At 57.3% G+C, this 22,350-nt stretch overlaps 2 protein-coding genes across 2 annotated transcripts in view; one reads left to right on the forward strand and one right to left on the reverse strand.

Moving 5' to 3' along the window:
* Positions 1 to 18,817, forward strand: part of TRAP1 (TNF receptor associated protein 1) — a 51,450-nt gene extending 32,633 nt beyond the window's left edge. Inside the window, exons 5-18 of the mRNA XM_059415470.1 lie at positions 1,137 to 1,208; positions 2,607 to 2,767; positions 3,891 to 4,000; positions 4,563 to 4,636; positions 5,376 to 5,531; positions 7,136 to 7,256; positions 7,655 to 7,724; positions 10,415 to 10,562; positions 12,329 to 12,514; positions 12,936 to 13,074; positions 13,654 to 13,739; positions 14,344 to 14,489; positions 18,187 to 18,259; positions 18,550 to 18,817. Of these exons, the coding sequence (XP_059271453.1) occupies positions 1,137 to 1,208; positions 2,607 to 2,767; positions 3,891 to 4,000; positions 4,563 to 4,636; positions 5,376 to 5,531; positions 7,136 to 7,256; positions 7,655 to 7,724; positions 10,415 to 10,562; positions 12,329 to 12,514; positions 12,936 to 13,074; positions 13,654 to 13,739; positions 14,344 to 14,489; positions 18,187 to 18,259; positions 18,550 to 18,651 (1,644 nt within the window). The 3' untranslated portion in view covers positions 18,652 to 18,817. The remainder of the gene's footprint in view (positions 1 to 1,136; positions 1,209 to 2,606; positions 2,768 to 3,890; positions 4,001 to 4,562; positions 4,637 to 5,375; positions 5,532 to 7,135; positions 7,257 to 7,654; positions 7,725 to 10,414; positions 10,563 to 12,328; positions 12,515 to 12,935; positions 13,075 to 13,653; positions 13,740 to 14,343; positions 14,490 to 18,186; positions 18,260 to 18,549) is intronic.
* DNASE1 (deoxyribonuclease 1) lies at positions 18,738 to 21,760 on the reverse strand. Its single transcript, XM_059415471.1, has 9 exons — positions 21,578 to 21,760; positions 21,011 to 21,158; positions 20,607 to 20,695; positions 20,396 to 20,479; positions 20,092 to 20,207; positions 19,835 to 19,947; positions 19,606 to 19,760; positions 19,250 to 19,346; positions 18,738 to 19,085 (listed from the first exon to the last, which is right to left on the reverse strand). Exons 2-9 carry the CDS (start codon positions 21,155 to 21,157, stop codon positions 19,032 to 19,034), a joined length of 855 nt encoding a protein of 284 aa, XP_059271454.1. The 5' UTR covers position 21,158; positions 21,578 to 21,760; the 3' UTR covers positions 18,738 to 19,031.
* Between the last annotated feature and the right edge of the window lie 590 nt (positions 21,761 to 22,350).

Genomic DNA, 22,350 nt, shown 5'->3' on the forward strand with positions numbered 1-22,350 from the left:
GGGCGCCCATGGTGGATTTGTTGTTGTTGTTAATTTTTTTTTATTTATTCAACAGAGAGAGGGAGAGAGATCACAAGTAGGCAGAGAGGCAGGCAAACAGGCTCCCTGCTTAGGGACCCTGAGATCATGACCTGAGCCGAAGGCAGAGGCTTTAACCCACTGAGGCGCCCCCACGGTGGGATTTTAATGGACGTTTCCCTCATGATTCATGGTCAGTCGTGAGCGTCTTGTCACCTGTTTACCGTTTCTGTATCTTCCTTGTGAAATGTCCAGATTTCTGATTCATCTTTTTTAAAGATTGTATTTATTTATTTATTTGAAAGAGAGAGAGCATGAGAGGGGAGAAGGTCAGAGACTCCCTGCCGAGCAGGGCGCCTGATGCGGACTCGATCCGGGGACTCCAGGATCATGACCTGAGCCGGAGGCAGCCACTTAACCAGCTGAGCCACCCAGGCGCCTTTCTGATTCATTTTTAATCAAGTCGTTTTTTTTTTTTAATTGGGTTACAAGACTTCTTTATACATTCTGGATCTAATATCCATATCAGATACATACTTTGCAAGTATTTTTTTCCCAGTCTGTGGTTTGCCTTTTAATTTTCATGGTGGTTTTTGAAAAGCAAAAGATTTTAATTGTCGTGAAGCCTGGTTGATCACTTTTTCCTTCTGTCGCATGCTTTTAGGAACTTAAGAAATCTTTGCCTCTTCCACGGTCCGATTTCCTCCCGTGTTTTCATGTAGCGGCTGTGCAGTCTTTGCCCGTCCTCTGTGCGTCTGAGCTGTTGGGGGCCTGGTGTGAGGGGGGCCGAGGGTGGGCGCAGTTTCAGCGCCATCTGCTTTCCTTTCCCGTCGAGTTCTCTCAGAGCCTTTGTCACAAATCAAGGGACACAATCTGTGCAGCTGTTTCTGGACTCTCTTCTGTCTCTTGGTTCTCTGGGTCTCTCTGCTAGCAGGGTTCGTTCTGGTGCGGCCTGGCCCCCAGGACTAGAACTGGTCCCCATGATGGCGTGTGCTTTGACTTCCCCGAGTCCTGCCTAGCACGTGTAACTGATGCCACTTGCCCCCTGGGGCTGTCCACTCACATCCGTCCCAGCTCCCAGGTGCTGGCCTTGGAGCTTAGCGTGCCTCTCTCCTCAGGACACTGGCATCGGGATGACACAGGAAGAGCTGGTAGCCAACCTGGGAACAATTGCCAGGTCAGGATCAAAGGTAAACCCCATCCTCCCCCATCCCCCATGGTCCCCTCCTCGGGTGCTGCATTTTCTGCCCCCTCAGGGCTCGGGGCTCTGTCCCCGAGGCCTCCCTGACCAGAGAGGGCAGGACCCAGCAGACTTCAGGTGCCAGCTCCGTGTTGGCGCTGTGGGGGCGCTTTATCCCTCACAGGGACCCCTGGCTTCTTTTCTTTGTAGACAAAGAGGTAGAATTCAGCACTTTTTCCGTAGCTAGAAATCAGCCAACCTCAGGCTCCAAGCCTGTCCGTCGGTCTGGAGTGCACCCTTCTGGCTCTGTGTTTCTCCATCACTCAGGACTTGCTTGAGGTGGAGGGGCCCGGCAGAGGTGGTCATCCTTCCTCTCCATCCTCAGCCCTGTTCACAAGAATAGGTCACGCCGGTGGGTGGTCAGCTCTGTGGGGAGGACGTGCCCCGGGGGTTGTGGCTGCCATGTGACCCTTGAGGGGTGGGTGGTCACAGGACCTCTGCCAGCAGCAAGTTGGAGGCTGGTGGCCCTGAGCTGCCTGTATGTCTCTCCTTGGTTTTGTGGGCCTATGTGCGGCCTGAAATGGTACCACAAAATGACAGAAGCACTTGAAATGGTCTAATCCTGGGTCCGAAGTGACTTGCAGAAACTCTGCCTTTAAGAAAGTACGTTGCCATGACTGTTCTTCCCCGCCATTGTGATTCTGTTTCTGTCAAGGAAAGTCTGTGCTGTCGCATACATTAGCCACCAGCTACACCTGCCTGTTTGAATTTACGTTAAATGTAATTTAAAACTTGGCTCCTCGGGCACACCAGCCCCAGTGTGAGTGCTCGGTACCCAGATGTGGTCCGCAGCCACCCTTTTGGGCCACTTAGAACACTTTTGTCATCGCAGACGGCGTCGTAGCAACAAGTATGTGTGTTTTACTGCATTTTTAATCTTAGAAACTTTGATAAATATGAGTCACAGAAATTAAGCACCTTCTGATACCGTATCGAGCGTGAATGTAGTATATTCCGTTTACCCTTGAAGCTTGGAATCTGGGAGACCCCAGAAGACGCATTCAGGAGAACTGCGGGGGGGTCTCTCTTTCCATGCCCTGCCTGCTCAGACTGCCACCCCAACGACCGGGGAGTGTGGCTGGCAGGCCTGCTGCCAATAGGCAGGCTTACGTGCTCCGAGTCAGATACAGACCCAGTCTCCCTGCTGCCCAGCTGGGGCTCTCCAGGCTGGTCACCTCACCGCCTGCCTTAGTTCCTGGGCTAGACCACATGGTGAAAAACCACTCAGTGTGGTTGTCTTGAGGATGAAGGGTGGTCCCCACCAGCACTAGGGGGACGGACACGGAGTCACATCTCTTCTGCCGGGGGGAGGGGCTGCCCTCCGTCTGACCAGCCTTTGCTACCACAGGCCTTTCTGGATGCGCTGCAGAGCCAGGTGGAGGCCAGCAGCAAGATCATTGGCCAGTTCGGAGTGGGGTTCTACTCTGCTTTCATGGTGGCGGACAGAGTGGAGGTCTACTCCCGCTCAGTGGACCCGGGCAGCCCCGGTTACCAGTGGCTCTCAGATGGGTGAGTAAATGAGAGCAGGCTCACGTCACACATAGGGAGCTCCCTGGGGCCGCCACGGCTGGGCGCACCTGATGCGCACTGCACGAATCAGCTGGGGTATCAGCACTTCACTTGGAAAGTGAGAGTCTCCTGATGGTGTGCCATTGCGCCTTCCTGGGCTTCCTGTGTGAAGCCGGAACTGCACTCTTTGGGCAGCCGGTTACTCTCTCCCCTGCAGATGGCCCATGCCTTCTGTCCCTCATCCTTGTGCTCTGGAGTGTGGCCTGTGCCAGGTGGGGCTCCTTTGAGAGTTGCTGGCCTTAGGACCAGGTGGGTACCATCCTCTGCTCCAGGGCGGCCTCGCTGGACTCCGTTCTGTGGGAGTTCCTGGGTTTGGCTCATGGGCCTGCCCGCGCCTCCCCTGCCAGCTCAGGCCCGAGGAGTGGCCTTTTATAGAGGCTCGCTTGTTCCGCCTGCTTGGGGGCCGAGGCTCTCAGGGTTGCTGGGTGGATGTTCGGGAAGAATCTTGAAGCTCTGAGGAGAATTGGACCTTGGCCAAATGGAGGCTTGCACTTCAATAGGCTCAAACCTTCATTCCGAGTCCTTTCCCGGTAGAGTCTACTGTCTGCGGTGGGGCTCCGGTGGCGCACACAAGAGGGGCTCTTTCGGATCCAGCCCGTCTCCCTCAGGCAGAACTGCCATTTCTGTTTAATTCTGAGAAGGCGGCGCTCAGAGGAGATGGGCCAGGGTTTGACAAGGCACTTCTGGGGGTGCGTCCCCCTCTCTTCTCTGAAAATGGTTTCTCTGCCTGAGGTTCAGAAACACGGGGTTGAGGGGGCTTAGTTTGAGTTAGGGGCGGTCCCTGGGCATCTGCTCTTTCTTTTCGGCATTGGGACCACCTTGGGTGACCCTAGAGCCCACGAGGTGACACATGATGGGGAAGCCACACCCTGCGGCCACGCTCCCTGGTAGAGACGCAGCAGCCGGGGGCTCAGCTGGGCTCAGAAGCGGTGGCGCTTAGGTTTGTCTCTGCGGGTGGGCTTGGGCCCTGCTTGCGACAGTCCCAGGAAGAGTGACTGGACGTGCGGTGGAGGACCCGTCAGCCTCACTGTGTGCAGCTGGCTTTCTCTTTCCCACATCTTAGGTCTGGGGTGTTTGAAATCGCTGAAGCCTCGGGAGTGAGAACCGGGACCAAGATCATCCTGCACCTCAGGCCGGACAGCAAGGAGTTTGCCAGCGAGGCCCGCGTCCGAGGCGAGCTGGAGCCTGGGCGGTTGCGGGGGGGTGCAGTGGTTAGGGCGCCGCTCGGGCTGGTTGCCTGTGCTGGCTGGCTCCATGCGGCCGTGGGAGGCCGGGCCTGCTGGCGCTGTGGGTTGGGTTCTGTCTTACACTCTTGGTGGTTGCATGCGGTGCTTTCCCCGTCGACCCCCTGCCCCAGGCCCTGGGTTGTAAGATGCTTCCCGGGGTTTGGCCTGTGCCCGCTTCGCAGAGAACAAGAGCGGGGCTTCCTCGCGGTGGGCTTCTCAGCTGGGGCTGAACGGGTGCTTATCCAAGGTGCCGAGGGTTTCCAGGATTCACCATTAACCTCCCATATGTCAGCCACCAAGAAAGCGTGGGGGTTCGTGGTGGCTCGTGGTGGCTGGGGCCTCAGATCCCTGGTTCTTGTAAGAGTTCTGGTCACCCTACTGTGGCCTGGCTTCGCACCTGTGAAACCACTGGCCCGAAGCCGTCTGGCGTGTTGCGTCACTTCCAGAGCGCTTGTGTATCCGGAAGCTTCCTGTATTCATTGTTGGCGTGTGTTTTTTGTCTTTTCAAGATGTGGTGACAAAGTACAGTAACTTCGTCAGCTTCCCCTTGTACCTCAACGGCAGGCGCATGAACACCCTGCAGGTGAGACCCTCGGCTGCCTGGCGGGCTCAGGTGGCTGTGGGGAGTGGTTGGTACATTGCAGGGTCAGGGCTGAGTGGCGCTGGCAGAGGCCCAGCGCGGGGGTCCCTTGTGGAAGGCCAGGTCCCGACCCTTCTGTGTCCTGTCCACATGCACCACGTGCAGTTTGGCCGTCCTTCATGTGTTCACAAAGCCATTGTCTCTTCTAGAATGTTCTCACCCCAGAAAGGAATCTGCCTGCATTAGTAGTCGCTCCCTATCTCTCCTCCCCTTGCCCCCGACATGTCACATCAGTGGAATCAGACACCGAGACTTTTGTGTCTGGCTTCTCACCGTAACGGTTCTGAGGTTCATCCACACTGGAGCCCATGTCAGTTCTCCGTTCCTTTTACGGCAGAGTCGCAGTCCGTGGCTAGACATGTTTCTTTGTCCGTTCAGTTGTCATATTTGTGATGTACCCCAGGCACGTGGCACCTCTGGGCTGGCCTTTCCAGACCCCCTGTCCTGGGAGGGGGCCCTTGTTCTTGAGCCTCTTGTGCGTCTTTGTGGAACACCCCTTCCTCCCCATGCTGGAGTTGGGGGCGGGGGCTTGCCCCTAAGCCCACCGCCCTGCTCTGTCCCATGGGCTGGGCCTTGCGTCATCTGCGGGTACACTTGCCAGCACTTGGGCCAGCTTCCACGGCCCAGCTCTGTGGGGAGGGCACCGCTGAGCCTCTGCGTCCTCCTGTGTCCCCTTTTCCAGGCCGTCTGGATGATGGACCCCAAGGACGTGGGTGAGTGGCAGCACGAGGAGTTCTACCGCTACGTGGCTCAGGCCCATGACAAGCCCCGCTATACGCTGCACTACAGGACGGACGCGCCTCTCAACATCCGGAGTGTCTTCTATGTGCCCGACACGGTGAGGCCCAGCGGCGGGGGCACGGCTGCCGGTCCAGGGCTGCTGCTCTGTGGGGTGCGGGCGGGCCTCCCCCAGGGCGCGGGGAGCACTGGCCCTGAGTGGGGACAGAGCAGTATGGACATCCCAAGAATTAACTTGGTAGCATCCGAATAAAAGCAAAATTCCTGTCTCCGGTTAGGGGAGCAGGGTTTTTAGGTGAGGGGGGTCCCACGTGCCGTCTTGGGGTAGAGCAGAGATGTGCAGGCACGTGGGCCTGGCTGTCATAGAGCCACGGGGAGTCCCTCAGGGCAACATGTGGGTGCGCCCCCGAGCCACGGGGCCACATGGGGCTCTGTGGTGCTCTGATGCATTGGTGGGCACTCCGTACTTGTGCCTGGCCTCTAAGATCCCCAGCTCAGCTGCATGGCGAAGGCTCTGATGAGTCCTGCAACAGGAAAGCCTGCTCCGGGGTTGGAAGAGGTTCCTGGCCTTTTCTGATTGCCGCCCTTGTAACGCCCCGTGGCTCCCCCTTTTGGAAAGTGAGACCCTCGCTGCTGAGTTGTGCACGCTGGTGCCAGCGTGTCCGGGGGCTCGTTAGGACTGCAGAACCTCAGTGCCCCCGGGACCTCCTGAGTCAGAGTTCCCGTTTCAGCGGGTCCCAGTGTGGTGTGCGTGCAGGCTGCAGGCTTAGAGCAGGGCTTGGGGGACGATTGTGACTAGTTCAGGCTTCACAGGCCACACACGTCCTGGAGCCCTGCCCCCGGAGCAGGGACGCCCAGAGGCTGCAGAGGAGCCCAGCTGCGTTCTAAGAAACTGCAGACTCGGCAATTTGGATTTCACAATTTTTTTTTTTTCCCAAAGATTTTATTTATTTATTTGACAGAGATCACAAGTAGGCAGAGAGAGGGAAGCGGGCTCCCTGCTAAGCAGAGAGCCCCATGCAGGGGCCAATCCCAGGACCCCGGGATCATGACCTGAGCCAAAGGCAGAGACTTTAACCCACTGAGCCACCCAGGCACCCCATGGATTTCACGTATTTTTGACATAAGAAACCTTTGTCTGCTTTCACAGCCATTTAAAAGTGTACAAGTTGAAAAATAAAAGCGTACAAGTTGGGTGCCTGGCGGGTCAGTCGGTTAAGCATCTGACTCTTGGTTTTGGCTGGGGTTGTGATCTCATGTGTTGTGGGATTCTGTTTCCCTCTCCCTTTGCCCCTCCCTCCTCAAACAAATAAATAAATAACATTTGAAAAATAAATAACTGAAAACGAAGTGGACAAGCCGTTCTGGGGCCTACACCAGCCTGATGATGAGATGGATTTTCCCGTGGGCGGTGTCTGGTCCCTGGCCGCAGTGGGTTTGGCCCTGCTCACAGGGACATGCACTTTGCCGTCAGTGTCCTCCAGGAGGAAGGAGCGGGTGCTGCAGCTGCCCGGGGAAGCCCCACTCCCTGCTCCCCCTGCCGAGAGCATGTAGGGCTCCTCCCTGGGCTTCCGGCTTCTGACCTCTCTTCCTTCTGCATCCTCGCACGCGCCCCACAGCTCCCCGGCGCAGACCACCGTAGGAAGGGGTGGTTCTCAGCGTCGTCCCCAGAACTCCCCAACTCTGCTCTCTCCTCGCCCCCAGAAACCATCCATGTTTGATGTGAGCCGGGAGTTGGGGTCCAGCATCGCGCTCTACAGCCGCAAGGTCCTCATCCAGACCAAGGCCACTGACATCCTGCCCAAGTGGCTGCGCTTCGTTCGAGGTACAGGGCTCCGTGGCCAAGCTCCGCCGAGTGGGCCGCTGTGCTGCTGGCCAGGGACTGCGCGGCTCCCGGTGAGGGTGGGGGGCGCTCGTCTGCCGTGGGTGCGGGGTCCGGCGCTGAGCAGCCGTGGGAGGCTGCTCAGCCCCATTCCCCGGGAGCTTCCCGCTGGCCGCTCTGGTCATGCTGCTGTGACCAGGCTGTGTGCGTCTGCCTCAGACATCAGCAGGATTTGGGGGCCAGGAGGTATTGCCCCACTGATCCTCCCCTCCGTGTCCTTTGCCAGTTTGCTGTCACCCACGTGTGGTCTCAATGACAGGCGGGGAGGCGGAGGGATGTGCAGTGAGGGCCAGGCAGAGCCACGGGCCTGCGAGCGTCCTGACGGCCCATGTCTCGCGCAGGCGTGGTGGACAGCGAGGACATCCCCCTGAACCTCAGTCGGGAGCTCCTGCAGGAGAGTGCGCTCATCAGGTGAGCCGCCGGCGAGGGGGCTGCCCCCCTCTGCCCCCAAGGGTCCCGGCAGGGTGTGGTGCTGCGGTGCTGCGGCAGGCCCGGGCCTGGGGGGCTGTGTGTGGGGAGATGCACCCCCATTTGGAACATGCTGGGGAGATGCCAGGCACGCCGCCTGTGAGGTAGAGAAGGCAGAGGACGACGGTTAGGAAGGATCTGATCGTGGTCCAGGAAGGTCACGGAGAGCGTGAAGGCGCTCATCTCTCAGAGACGTCGCTCTGGAATTCCTGTGGGCGGAGGTGGCTGCGTTTCTCAGCTCCCCACCCTGACTGTAGCAATAGCTCCTGGCTCCTGAGTGCTGGCGCTCACCTGACTGACCGTGACCTTTCCCGGGCAGCCTCAGTTGTCTTTTGAGGGGGCGCCACCAGGTCATGGTTGCAGGAACAGTCCCAGACCAGTGAGGCCGGTCACTGGTGCACCTGGACTTGAATCCGTGTGTTACCAGGGGCAGGAGCTGCACAGTGACCGCAGCCGGGCACGTGGGGCCTGACTTCGGCGTTGTCGTCCCGTTGCTGGGGAAGTTCAGGTGGCACGTGATGAAGGGTGTCTGCCAGGTGTCTGTGTCACTTTAGTCCTTCCCCTTTGGAATTCAGCCGGCATACGTGGGGGTGGTATTTTGCAGCCGTGTGAACCGCTGGTCGCTTCATCAAACTGTTTTTAAGTTTTTATTTTTTTGAGAGAGAGCCAGGGAGCACAAGCAGGGGCAGAGGGAAGCAAACTCCCCACCAAGTACAGAGCTCAACATGGGGCTCGATCCCAGGACCCTGACAGCACAACCGAGCCACAGGCAGATATCCAACCGGCTGAGCCCCCTAAGTGCCCTGCTTCCTCGGACTTTCCGTGTATATTTGTTGTAGTATGTGTTCATTTTTAAATACCTGAAATTTATTTGTAGGAACCGATGACCCATTTTGTTTGTGGTTTCTGATGTGTTCTTGTCCTCATGCGTCTCGATGCCCCGACTGTGGGCAGCAGGAAGGAGCCTGCCCAGATGGGCCCCCTGCCCTTGGATGCGCCCGCGCCCTGCTTTCAGCGTCGTCGCTCCTGGCCCAAGACAGTCCAGGCTTTCCTTGTGTTGCGCCTCCGTCTTGCCCTGACCCCAGGACCACTGACTCTGTGAAGATGCCCTGGTTCCTTTGATTGGAGCGTGGTGGCAAGGAGCCAGGATCTGGGCCCTAGGGCTGCCGATGCAGCTGGGGTGTCCTTTCTCGCTGGCCTCTTAGCGGTCAGCTGAGGAATCCAGGAAGTCTGTGTGCATGTGTGCGCGTCTACACCGGCTTGCCTCTGTGTCTGGTGACCTCTCTGATGACCTGCCGGCACCACTGGGACATTGGTCTTGACTCTTGCCACGTGTGCTGCTGTCTTTAACCATAAGCCATTGGCTTCTTGTCACCCCTAACCTGGAGCATGGACCAGTTCCCCACCATGCCGTGGCTGCTGCCCTCCCCTTGTGCTCGTGCCCCCCGCACGTGGTGGGCTCTGACCTTCCACACTGGGCTGCGTGATCACCCTCCTGGGGCTCCATGTCCGGTCCTAGCCACTGTGGCTGCCCCACCCTGGGTGTGGGTGCTGTTCTGTTCTGCCCTTGGCCTGAGGGACTGAGAGGTTGGGGACAAGAGCAAAGAGGGAGGGCTTAGGAGAACATGAGACCGTTGGCCCCCTATCCTGCGTTATTATAGAAACACATGGTAATACTGCTTTTGTAAAAGAAGAGCAAAATATTGGCAAGGAAATGAGAGTACCCATAATTCCACTAATGAAGCTGCTTATAATTTTATGTCACTCTGTAATGCCACAGTAAACACCCCAATCCCCCCAAAGTCTGAGTTTTGTACAGCTGGTTGTGTCTGTAGCATGCTCCGTGTCAGCCCTGGTGGCTGCAGTGCCCGGCAATCTCCAGAGACACACTGCAGTGTGCAGGTGGTTGTGGGGACAGGCTTGGCGCACACGCACCCTGCGGTCTCTCCGTGTTGGGATTTGTCTGCTCATCTTTCCAGCGTGAGGTACTTTCCCATGTCCTTAAGAACTGGTAGAGGATGTGATGATTGGCCCGGCAGCTTTTTATTTTATTTATTTTATTTTATTTTAATTTTTATTTTTATTTTTTTTTTAAAGATTTTATTTATTTATTTGACAGAGAGAAATCACAAGTAGATGGAGAGGCAGGCAGAGAGAGAGAGAGAGAGGGGGAAGCAGGCTCCCTGCTGAGCAGAGAGCCCGATGCGGGACTCGATCCCAGGACCCTGAGATCATGACCTGAGCCGAAGGCAGCGGCTTAACCCACTGAGCCACCCAGGCGCCCCCGGCAGCTTTTTATATTCCTTTAGCCTGGTCTTCCCCATTGAGCACGGGGGCTGTTCTGTGCGCCCCCGCGGAGAGCCAGTCCGTAGAGCTTGCTGACCTTGGGCTCAGGTGCGATCTGCGGTGGGAACGGAGACCATGGCCCCCACAGGGGGTCAGTTCTCATTCCTGCCTCTCAGGGGCATGTCTCCCCAACTGGGGTTTGTCGGGGGTCCCCTTTATTTTTGCTTCATGTTTTATCAAGATGGTGTTATTTTCACTTCTGTGATTATTAGTGGGAATGAATGTTTTTCCTGCCATTCTGATCTTAGAAGTTGTTTCTGTGGGATAAATGCATTTCTGTTCTGCAGGAAACTCCGGGACCTTCTACAGCAGAGGCTAATAAAATTCTTCATTGACCAGAGTAAAAAAGATGCTGAAAAATATGCCAAGTTTTTTGAAGATTATGGCTTGTTCATGAGGGAGGGCATCGTGACCACCGCTGAGCAGGAAGTCAAGGTATGATACGGGTTTCTGGGCCTTTCTCTGGGCTGCCACGCTCCGTGGAGGCCCGAAAGCTGAGCCTCCTGGGACATGAGTATGGCCTAGTGGGGTGCTGTGCAGGGATCGCTAAGGCAGCGTTTGGCCTCCAGGCCTCCGTCACGGGACGCAGCAGGCCTGGCACCGCTTCCAAGCGTCCTTATGATGTCATGTAGCGCCAGATTCTTCCCGGCCTAATGCTGGAAGGAGGTGGGCGTGCATGGTCTCCTCCCACAAGAGTTTGGGGTGCTCTGGAGATCACATAAGACAGGGGACAGGGCAAGGTGCCTGTTTCTCGTGGTGGGAAGGGCGTTCAGGGCGTTTGTGATTGGTAGAAATCCTTTAATGCAGTGTCCCTGGGGCCAGAGTTCAGTTTAATTACTTAAAAATGCTTTAATCATCCCATAAACATTTTCTGGCCAGTTTTAAATTGTCATATAATTCATATACCATAAAATTCACCCATTTATTTATTTATTTATTTTAAGATTCTATTTATTTGACAGCACAAGTAGGCAGGGAGGCAGGCGGTGTGGGGGGAAGTAGGCTTTCTGCTGAGCAGAGAGCCTGACGCGGGGCTTGATCCCAGGACCCTGGGATCATGACCTGAGCCAAAGGCAGACTCTTAACTGACTGAGCCACCCAGCTGCCCCCAAATTCATCAAAAGGTCAACAGTTTAGTGAGCTATTCAGTGGCCATATGTTCACAAGTAATGCAACCATGACCATCCAGTTCCAGAACATTCTCATCCTCCCAAAAAGACACCCATTACCATTAAGCAGGGCTGGGATTTCATCTTCTGCACCAGAACAGCAGGAGGTGAGGAAGGACACGACCGAAGTCTGGGGTTCCCCAGGGGGTTCTTCAGGCCGTGGGGCTTGGGCCTCGGGCCGTCCTTGCTGCTGGCTGGTGGCAGGACGCCCTCACCACCCCCCGGCTCCTGGTGCGGACCTGTCTGAACGTCTGTGTGCTGCCAGTGACATGTTTCTGGTAAACAGCACGTGTGGCATTTGCAGCCCTGTCGTGCTGTTTCATCGCACATCGCCCCTGAACAGGCTCCCGTCTTCCTTGTGTCCCCCTCTAGCATGTCTGTGCTAGATAATCGAGAAGTCAGTGGTGTAGACTAGGCAGTTTAGGTCCCAAGTCACATCTGGGCTGGTGGCCTCAGGGACCTAGGCCGCACGCAGCTTGTTGTCGCTCCTCAGTCCTTAGCAGGCACCTCCCACGTTGAGAGAATAGGACACCAGCAGGCCCGTTGACTTCAGCAGACAGGGAGGAGGAGGACAGACCCCCCCACCTTCAGTACACGCCCGCTGTCGTCCGGACCCCTCCTTGGGCTAGTCTGTGCTGTGGGGAAGCCTGCGAATGTGGCCTCTGCACCGCGTTCGCGTGCCCAAGAGGCAGGGTCAGTGACTGGAATGGAGGATGCTGGGTTGGGCAAGTCTGCCACAGACGTGTCTGGTCACTCCTAGCACGAGACTGGAGAACCCCTCTCCCCAGGCACCTGGACCACCTGGGGTGAAGGTTCTCTGCAGGGTTCCCTAGACTTTCGATGGGGGACTTGACGGATATCACCAGAGCCCCTGCAGCCTCCCAGGGGCTAAGCGCCAGCCCTGGGCCCGGCAGGCGGGGGTGAGGCCGGCCAGAGCCCTTCCCGTAGCCACAGGCTTCCGAGGTATGTGGCAGGCAGTTGGGAGGCCTTCAGGGCAGGACCCGGAACAAGCGAGCTGGCCTTTGTCCGCAGGAGGAGATTGCGAAGCTGCTGCGGTACGAGTCCTCGGCCCTGCCCGCCGGGCAGCTGACGAGCCTCCCGGACTACGCCAGCCGCATGCAGCCCGGCAGCCGCACCATCTACTACCTGTGCGCCCCCAGCCGGCAGCTGGCCGAGCACTCGCCCTACTACGAAGCTGTGAAGCAGAAAAACATGGAGGTGGGTGTGCTATGGGCCAGGGCCGGACTGCCAGTGTCTTGAGTGCCCGAAGGAGGGTCTTCTGCTTGAGAGACAGTGGCTGGATGGGCTCCGAATGGGCCCCGGGACATTGGACGACCAAGCAGCGCAAGGTGACGTCTGGGTGCCCGGAGGCCGAGCTGAGCTGCTGTTGATTTGCGTGTCTCTGGGGGTGACGTGGGTTCGTTGTTGTTTGGTGGAGTCGTTGTTCCTGCTGCTCTGAGAGAGCCCGGGCTCCTCTCAGGGCCGTCTAGTGAACCTCTTTAGCTGTGCGGCTCAGGAGGCCCCAGGGTCTCCGGTGTGGCCTTTCTGGATGTGAGACCCCGCCCGCACCTCCTGCGCCCCCTCCCCAGTCCCGGTCAGAGGTTCCCAGGCCCAACGCCGCATCCTCCCACCCTCGTAGGTTCTGTTCTGCTACGAGCAGTTTGATGAGCTGACTCTGCTGCACCTCCGCGAGTTCGACAGGAAGAAGCTGATCTCCGTGGAGACAGACATCGTCGTTGACCACTACAAGGAGGAGAAGTTGGAGGCCGGGGACCCAGGTCAGCTCTCCTTCTGTCTGGGCCCAGGCATGGGCGGTGGCCGGGTGCGTGGGGAGGCAGGCCCAGGGGCTGTGGACGTGGGGTCCTCCTTGCTTCTTTGTGTCCGGGGTCCCCAGCCTGCACAGAAGCAGCCGTCGGGAGCCGCTTCCGTTTAGATCCCAGGACCCCTCCCATGCCCCGTCCAGCATGGCTTCCTGAGAGAATGAGAAATCATCCTTCTGAGAAAACTCCTACAAAATTCCACGAGTCTCAGGCAACTGAAAGTGTCCTTTCTTTAAAGTAGGCACCGCATCCACCGTGGTGCTGGGACTTGTGACCCTGAGAGCACGAAGTGCGTGCTCTGCCGGCTCAGCCAGCCCCGCGCCCCCAGGCGAGTCCTCTGTGAGGTCGTTCTAGCTGCTCGCCCTTAGGTGAAGAGCTGCTTGGGAAGCTTCTGTCCTTGTGCTGGTGGCCAGCAGGGGCTGGAGGGAGCCTTCCTGCAGCCCGCAGCGGGGCAGAAGTGTTTCAGGACCTGGGACCATCGCAGGGGGTGGGGCTGCCCGTAGCAGCTCAGGGCTCCCTCCCTTCTGCTCCCCGTAGCCGGTGACCGCCTGTCAGAGAAGGAGACAGAGGACCTGATGGCTTGGATGAGAAACGCGCTGGGGTCACGTGTCACCAATGTGAAGGTGAGGACTTGGAGAGATGGGCCACCTCCGTGACCCCACAGCTGCTGGTTGAGTGGCTGGCCTCCTGTGCGCTCTCTGGTGGCGGGGGACACCAGGGTCTGGCTTGGGGACGGGCGTGTTGCTGCTCCTCCCAGGGCCTGCGTACACGTGGGGGAGGCAGCGCGCCGGAGGACGCCAAGTCCCCTGGGAGCGTCTTGGGCAGGGCTGGTGAGAGCGTGGTCTGCAGGAAGGGGGCTCAGGCCATCGGGGTGGGAGGGCCTGCAGGGTTCCCCACAGTCGTAGGACGTCCGTGGCCTCCGTGAGGCCAAGGGGCGTGGGCAGCCAGGCAGGATGGCCCTAGGACAGCCACTGATACGTGAGAACCCGGGGGCTGTGAGAGACACGGGAGGAGGGAGTCCCCATTCAGGATTCTGTCCTGGGAACTTGATGTGGCCGTAGTTCCCGCTCCCTTCTCAGTGGTGCGGGGCGGCGGGGAGGGTGTCCCCAGAGACCTGCATTCTCTGCTGTCCCCTGGGGAAGCTTCTGACCCGGTCAAGGCCCTACAACCCGGGGGGCCCCCCTACCTCCCGCTGTGCCCTCACCCGGTCCCCGGCCTTGCTTGTAGGTGACTCTGCGACTGGACACCCACCCCGCCATGATCACTGTGCTGGAGATGGGGGCCGCCCGGCACTTCCTGCGCATGCAGCAGCTGGCCAAGAGCCAGGAGGAGCGCGCTCAGCTGCTGCAGCCCACACTGGAGATCAACCCCAGGTAGGCTCCCGGCGCCGTGGACCCAGGGCACCCATGACTTGTCCCTGCGCAGTGATGCCGCTCACGCCTGACACCTACCAAGGGCAGAGGGCTTCCGGGTGGTTTGAAAACTACAGATACCAGCTGTGGGATCCAACTACATTGTTTATCCCCCTACCCCCCCGGCCCCCGTGGGAGGTTTTAGAACACCGCAGTGCTGGCGGCTGGATGCCCCCGTGTCCTGCTATCCTGGTGTGGCCTGTCCCTCCTCAGCCGCCCCACAGCCCTCACTGTAGAGACTTAAGAGATCCTCACTGTGCTCTAGTCTGTCGTGTGTCCTGGACACAGCTCTGGGTGGCCTGTCAGTGGTGTCCCCAGGCATGTGCTTCTGAGGTCGTGCCTCCTTCACTTCTCAGCGGACGGTGGCCGGAGGAGCGGGCGGGCGTTCGTGTCCGGGCGGAGTAACAGGCAGGGCTCTGCCTCTACGCCGTGATGCAGCCTTTCCTGTTCGACTTGGGGGTCGTTCTCAATTGGGGGCTGCTCGGACGGTTGCTCGGACCACTGTGTCCTGTCTGGCCCTGCCCATGTTTGCCTGAGGCTCACTTGCCCTGGTGGCCTCTGTGGGGTGAGGAGATGCTGCTGCTGCTGCATGCAGCTGGCATGGGAGGCCCCCGGCCCTGCGCGCCATGTCCTTCAGCTTGGGTTTCTGATGACACGCCCGAGACTGTCCTTTGTCCTGTTGTTCTTGTAGTTTGCGCTTTCTCAGTTGCATCTTCCAGTCTTTTCATCTGCCTGAAGAAGTGTTCTGAGGAGTTCTTAATTTTAACGAAGTCATTATTAAAAAAAGAAAAACTCGTTAATGTGAAGTCTGGTTGACATACGGGGTCAGTTTTAGACACACAGCAATGATTTGACATTTATGGACACGACCACGTGCTTGCCACGATGTCCTTTACCCCGTCACTGTGCGGTCCTGCTCATCCCGTGAGCGTACAGCGGAGTCTGAGCCCTGCGACCCCTTTGCCCACTTTGCGCACCCCCCGTGCTACAGGTCTGTATTTGGTGCTTTTCTAGGTCTTGTTGAGAAATCTTTCTCATCCAGGTCTTGAATGTATTCTCCTAACATTTCTGTCTAAAAGTTTTAATGTTTTGGCTTTGGGGCTGGTTTTAGTCCATCTCTAATTGGTTTGGGATGTAAGAGTCATCGTATCTCGCTCCACATGAACACCTGAGCCGCTCATGCCTGTCCTCTCCCTGCTGACCCGCCTGGACGGCTCTGTCCAATGGCCACAGGGCACGGTCTTCCCCGCAGGTCTGTGTTCAGTGACCTTCCCCTTAGTTCCCTTGAAGGGTATCTTCCCTCCTGCACATCTGCGCTGTACGAGGCGGCCTGACAGGTTACACGTGCGCGCACAGTTCAGCTTTTGATTGAGATTCCAAGTCAATTTTGAATGAATTGGCATCTGTATGTCTATTCTCTCATCCCTGAACATGCTAAATCTGTTTATTTTGGTGTCCCCCCCCCCTTTTTTTGGTATTTGAGAGAGAGGGAACACAAGCAGGGGGAGTGGGAGGGAGAAGCAGGCCCCATCGAGCAGAGAGCACGATGTGGGGCTCGATCCCAGGACCCTGGCAGGTAAGGTTAACAACCAAGTCATCCAGGTGCCCTGAAATTTCATCTTCTAACTTGCAGCTGTATGTGAAAACTTTTGGGGGGATTTTGTACCCAGTGATTTCATAAGATTTATTTTACAGAGAGGGAGTACGTGGTGGAGGTAGGGACAGAGGGAGAGGAAATCTCCAGCCGACTGTTGAGCACTGGGGCTCGATACCATGACACTGAGATTATGACCTGAGCCCAAACCAACAATTTTGGCTGCTTAACCGACTGAGCCACCCAGGCGTCCCAACAGTAATTTTTAAATGAAATTGTGCCAAGTTACCAAAATGTTAGAAAATAGCAAAAAGCAAACCTCTCTAGGCTTAGAGTATATATACTTACTATACTAAGTAAATATATATGTAAATATATATAATATATATTAAAATATATTTTTTTTTCCTGGATTCTGGTCTTAAGTTGTTGTATACTTTTTTTTTGTTTGTTAAGATTCGGAGAGCATGAGAGTGGCAGAGGAGGGCGGGCGAGGGAACCTGAGGCAGGCTCTGTGGAGCACAGAGTAAGACACGGGGCTCGATTCCGTAATCCTGAGATCATGACCTGAGCAGAAACCAAGAGCTGGACGCTCAACCCACGGAGCCATCCAGGCAGCGCTGTGTGCTTTACTATTTTTAATTATCATAACTTTTTTTCATGTTGTTTTATAATCATAAAATTTTGTTTAGATTGCTGGGGAGAGGAAGGAGGCTCCTTTTCCGCTTCGTGAGCCGGATGACTAGACACGGAGTCAGCGGGTGAGACTGGACGTGGCTTGTGGCTGGTCCCCGCGGACTGGCCTTCGTGGCAGCCCAAGAATGGTGCTGTGGGGTGGCTGTCCCAGGTGCTCGTTTCTGTTGCCAGAGACTATTTTGAAATTTCAGTTGCTTTTAAAATTGGTAACATGTTCATCTGGTCCAGAAATGGGAAGAACCAAAGGAACTCACAGCCACCTTTCCCTTGCACCCTGGTCTCCCGTTGGCCCACATTAGGGGCGCGCGTTTGCCGGCGGCCTTGGAGCAGTTCTGCCAGACACGGTGCTCTGAGATGGGCCGCTGCGTCTCAGGGCAGCGTCCCCGCCCATGCTGGCGGATTCCCACTGTCCTCTGTGGCAGTTAGACGCGCTTCGATTTCTTCAACGCCTTCAGTTTTACCAAAAACTTCCCAATTTTGATGTAGGTTGCATATGAGTAAGGTCAGATGGGATTTATGGTGTTTTCTCCTGTGCAGAAATGCTCTCCTCATGCTGTTTCCAGTCTCCCTTTTTGACCTCTGTGTTTTGTCTCAGCTTCAGCAGTCCTGAAATTTTCTTCTTCTAAATGATTGTATTTCTTTTGATTTATGGAATCTACTAGAAATCCAGCAGTGTTCTGGGTGTTTGGCCGGCTACCCTCCCTCTTGTACACTCTCCAAAGATTTTATTTCAAGCGAGAGAGGGAGCATGAGCAGGGGGTGGGGCAGAGGGAGAGGCAGGCGCCCCAGTGAGCAGAGCACGATCCCAGGACCCCCAAAAGTCAGGACCCGAGCTGAAGGTAGACACTTAACCCAGAGTCCCCTAAGGTACCCCAAAATGCTATTTTTTGTTTTAGTGCTGTAGTTTATTAATACGTTTATATTAAGCAAGATCAGGACCCTGCGATCAAGAGGCCTCCACAAGGGCCCCCGATGTTGGCTTTTCACTTTTCAGAGCCCGCAGTGCAATCACTGCAGCCTTAGGCATCGTCTTTAACACTTAGGCATCGTCTTCCCGGGCTGTTGTCCCCGTGCTTACAAACTTACTCAGTTACCTGAACTAAGGTAATCTGTTAAATGTATGGATTAAGTAGGGTTTCTGATATCGAATGTCTTGTTCATATATTAACTTTGGTACCTGCTATATTTGCAGATCAAATCTCTGAATTCTCCTGCTTTTCTTGGTGTAGCATCTGGAATTCACATTATCTGCGTTTTCTTCTTAGGACCATTCTACTATACTTTTTTGAAGGTTCAGATCACCCCAACCTCAGAAGAGTCCTCACAACATAGAGGCCCTCGCACTAACTGGTGTTTTCTGTGCCGCAGACACGCGCTGATCAGGAAGCTCAGTCAGCTGCGGGACAGCGAGCCGGAACTGGCACAGCTGCTGGTGGATCAGGTGCGTCCTGGGGGGTCTGAGAGAACTATGGCAGCCGCCGCCTGTTCTGTGAGCCCGGGTAGCCTGTTGAAGTGGGGCACCTCTTGCCTCTAAAACCCTGCTTCATTCTTTTGCGAAGATTTTGAGAGCCCAATGTGGGGCTTGAGCCCAGGACCCTGACATCATGACCTGAGTTGAACGACTGAGCCACCCAGGCGCTCCTAAGCCCCGTCTTGGGAGGAGTAGTGCTCCTCCTCTCTACCCCCTGCAGGGCCGTGTCCTCCCACTGACGGGCTTCCCCTCCCTCTCAGATCTACGAGAATGCCATGATCGCCGCAGGACTCGTGGATGACCTCCGCCCCATGGTGGGCCGCCTCAACCACCTGCTTGTCAAGGCCCTGGAGCGACACTGAGGGGCTGCCAGGGTGAAGGGCCCCATCGCCCCGCAGGGATTAGGGCTGCAGCGGAGGTGATAGAGAAAGAGGCAGCTGAGACCAGCCACGGAGAAAGGAGGTGCCGCCACCTGTGACAACACCCGCTATGAGCTTTATTTACTTAAAAGCATTTTTTACTTAAAAACCTGTGTTAACCTAAGCGATGAACGGGTGTCGGGACTGTGAGGGTAGGTAGGGCGCTGGGTTGCCGTGAGCCCCCCACACACCGCGGAGGCAGAGGGTGTGACCAGGCCACTCCCGCGACGCCGTGTGCAGGGCAGGTCCTCAGCCCCGATGCGTGAGCACGAGGACAAGCAAAGCTGTAGTGGGGGGAGGTTGCGTCCCAGGCTCCGCTCACGTCAGACCCTCTTCAGCGTCACCTCCACTGGGTAGTGATCGCTGATGGCCTGGGCCTGTGGGGAAGCGCCCAGTGAGGACGGGGGCGCACGACCAGCTCTGCACATGGGATTGCCTGCTCGGCCCCCACGGCTTTCTGTCGGTGCACAGAGCAGAGACAACCGCAAGTCCCCAGGGTGCAGGCCAGAGCCCCAGGGGAGCTGAAGGGAAGGACACATACCAGCTGGTTGCTCAGGCCGTAGGCAGCCTGGAAGTCAAAGGGGGCAGCCGAGTCTGGAACGATGGCGTGTTGGAGCACTGTTCCGGCCACCACGATCCTGCCATGCACAAGGTGGTCCCTGTCAGCCCCAGGGCTGGCCATCCGTCCCCCCACCCCCATCTCTTAGTCTGGGAAAGGTCATGCAGTGGGGCTGTTGGAGTCCATCAGGCCCTTGCTGGGCTGAGGGACTGGGAGCCCCTCCCCTAACCCAGGTGCTAGGGCCCCAGACTGCAGGAGGGTGAGTGACCTAGGTTTTGGGAACTTGAATCTAGGAGTCAAGGCTGTTCCTGGAGGTGACCCCATCCGTCCCTGCCTACCTGTCGTAGGCACAGTGCGTGGCTGTGGACGTGGTGTCCGCAGTGTCAGGGATCAGCCACTGGAAGGCCGGGCTTGTGCGCAGGCGGATGGAGGCCCACTGGGTGGGGGCCACGTAGCTGCAGCCAGCGTTGAAGTCGCCCAAGAGCATGATGTCCTAGCAGGAGATGGCAGCCACTTGGCCGGGGGGCACACAGCATATACCCCCAGGGCCTGGGGCCGGGGACTCACCTCCAGGTCCCACTTCTGCCGAACATCCAGGTAGACATCATAGAGCAAGTCCATCTCTGCCACTGCGTCCAGGGGGGCCGCGTGGAGGGGAACAATGGCGAACTCCTGGACCTCTGTGGAGATTTCCTGCTCAGCCCTGGCGGGGTTAGGGGGCACGAGCCCATCCCAAGGGGGTGTTTTCCTGAGTGACTTGAACCTCAGACCAGAGCACTAGGAATGACCAGGGCTTTTCAGGGATCCCAGGAAGGGGTGCGTACTGGTGAGCGGGGAGTGGAACCGGACGATGGCGGGCTCACGGCTGAAGGTGTCATTCCCGCAGGGCTCGCAGCCGTCGTCGTACTGGTAGCTGTCCAGCACTGTCACCTGGTCAGGCCTGGGGAGGGCCGGGAGTAAGCCTGTGACCTGGCCCAAGTGGGCAGCACACAGTGGGACTCTGAGCCCAAGGCCCGCAGTCTGTAGCCTCCAGTTCCTCCCCCCATGAGACACCGCCCCCCCCTCCCCGCACCCAGCCTTTCAGGAGAGCACCTGGGTGGCCCCCGTCTCTGTGTGCCAGGGCTTTACCTGAACAAGAAGAGGTAGCGTTCCTTGTAGCTGCTGCGGCCCAGAGGCTCACTGACCACATAATGATAGGTGTCTGGGTCATCCCTGGATCAAGGAAAGGAAGTGCCTGTCAGGGCTCCTGTCTCCGTTCAGCAATTGTACCATGTCCTGGGGGGAGGGTCACCGTCCCGGGCCTCCCCAGGCCCCCCCCCCCCCCACTGCCATCACCCACCGGTTGAGTGCATCCAGCAGCCTCCCCACGGCTGTCAGGTGGCTGTCTCTGACCTCCTGGACGACGGCAATGTCGTAGCGACTCAGGATCTATGGACAGGGCCATGGTGACGCTGAGCTAGGCAGCCTGCATAGCCACTGGGGAGCCGGGCCCCGCCCACTGCAGGTCCCCACAGGGTTGAGCTGTTGTTCCCTGGGCGCCTTCGTGGAAGGTCTGGCGTGGTTCTGCTGCTGGCCATGGGAGGGCACAGCAGACGGGGCGGGTTCTCTCACCAGAGGCTCTCCCCACCCTGGGTTGTGGGTGCCCTCAGGACTGACTGCTGGCCCAGTGTTCCCAGGACCTGTTAGACACTGTCCCCTCTCCCCGCCCTGGGGTTCCTCGGGGACAGCCCCGCCTGGACTGACCTGCACGATGTAGTGAGAGAGTGTGGCATTAGACATCTTGGTCTCCCCAAAAGTCCGGATGTTGAAGGCTGCTATTTTTAGGGACAGGGCCACCTGCAGCAGGCCGGCCAGAGCGAGTAGTGCCCCCATCAGCCTGGCACCCCTCATCCTGCAGGAGGGGTGTTTATGTGTGAGTCTGCAGTAGAACTGTGCCCCGTCGTCCCCCAGCGTCCAACCAGGAGCAGCTAGTGGAGTCCGAGTCTGAATAATCCCGCTTCTGTGGGCTGTGCTGAGCAGGCCGGGGTGAGACTAACAACCCTCTTTCCAGTGTCCAGAGAGCCAGACAGCGAAGTGAAGGGCCCTGGGTGTTCTCCCTCCTCCACCCGCCAGAAGACAAGCCCCTGTAAGAGTCGCCAGCCCAAGGCAGCCCCTGACCCTCTGTTGCCAGGACACCGGCTCACAACCCTCCCTGTCCCAGGCACCCACCCAGCTGGGACTGGCAAAGGTTCTTCCCAAGCGGCCTCTAGGCCTAGCACCCAGTTTCCATGGGCCCCATGTCACACTGCCCTTAGGGCACCAGATACTCACCTGAAGTTCAACTTCTACGATGGCAATAGGAATTTAGAAGAATCAGGAATTGATACTCTCTGGTTGGTATCAACACTCTCTTCTTGCTGCTTTAAGAAAAAATTTACAAAGGGGAGTGAATTAAAACATGAGGGTGAGAGCCCCATGCAGAGTTGTGGCTGAGTCCCAGCAGAGGCAATGTTCGTCTCCCCCTTGGGTTTTAAAGGTTTAGGCAGCCGTGACCTTTTTCAGGGCATCACCTGGGGGACAGAGAACAATGGTGCTGCCTGTGTGCCTTTCCCACGTTCGTGGATGGCTGGCGTGCACCTATCTCAACAGGCACAGGCTCCTGCTGCTGTAAACAGAGCACCTGATGATATTTGCACTTGGTTTTAAAAAGTCTAATGAACTGGCCAAGGTGCTCTCGTCCTTCACACATGCTGCTCTCCCAGGGATGGGGAGGGAGCAGGTGTGTGCGAGTGGGCGGGCCTGGCTATGTTCCAGCCTGACCTAGAGCCACGGGTCAAAGCCAGCCATCCCCTGAGGGGCAACCGCTGCTTCCTCATGAGTCCACAGTGCAGGCCGTAGGCCACTGGGCCCTAGGAAGCGGGGGGGATGTGGGGCTCACCTCTGCTGCCAGCAAGGCAGTGGGGAAGTTAGGGTGAAGGAGCACGTGTTCTAGGGGGAGGTAACTCAGGTGACTAAGTCTCAGGGACACGGTCAAGCAGCTAGAGGCTCTGGGCTGGCCCTCACCTCTAGTCACTTTTGTTTTAGAATCCCTGTACTGTCTGGAA

Source organism: Mustela nigripes, chromosome 11 (genome assembly GCF_022355385.1).
Source record: "Mustela nigripes isolate SB6536 chromosome 11, MUSNIG.SB6536, whole genome shotgun sequence".
Taxonomy (NCBI): Eukaryota; Metazoa; Chordata; class Mammalia; order Carnivora; family Mustelidae; genus Mustela; species Mustela nigripes.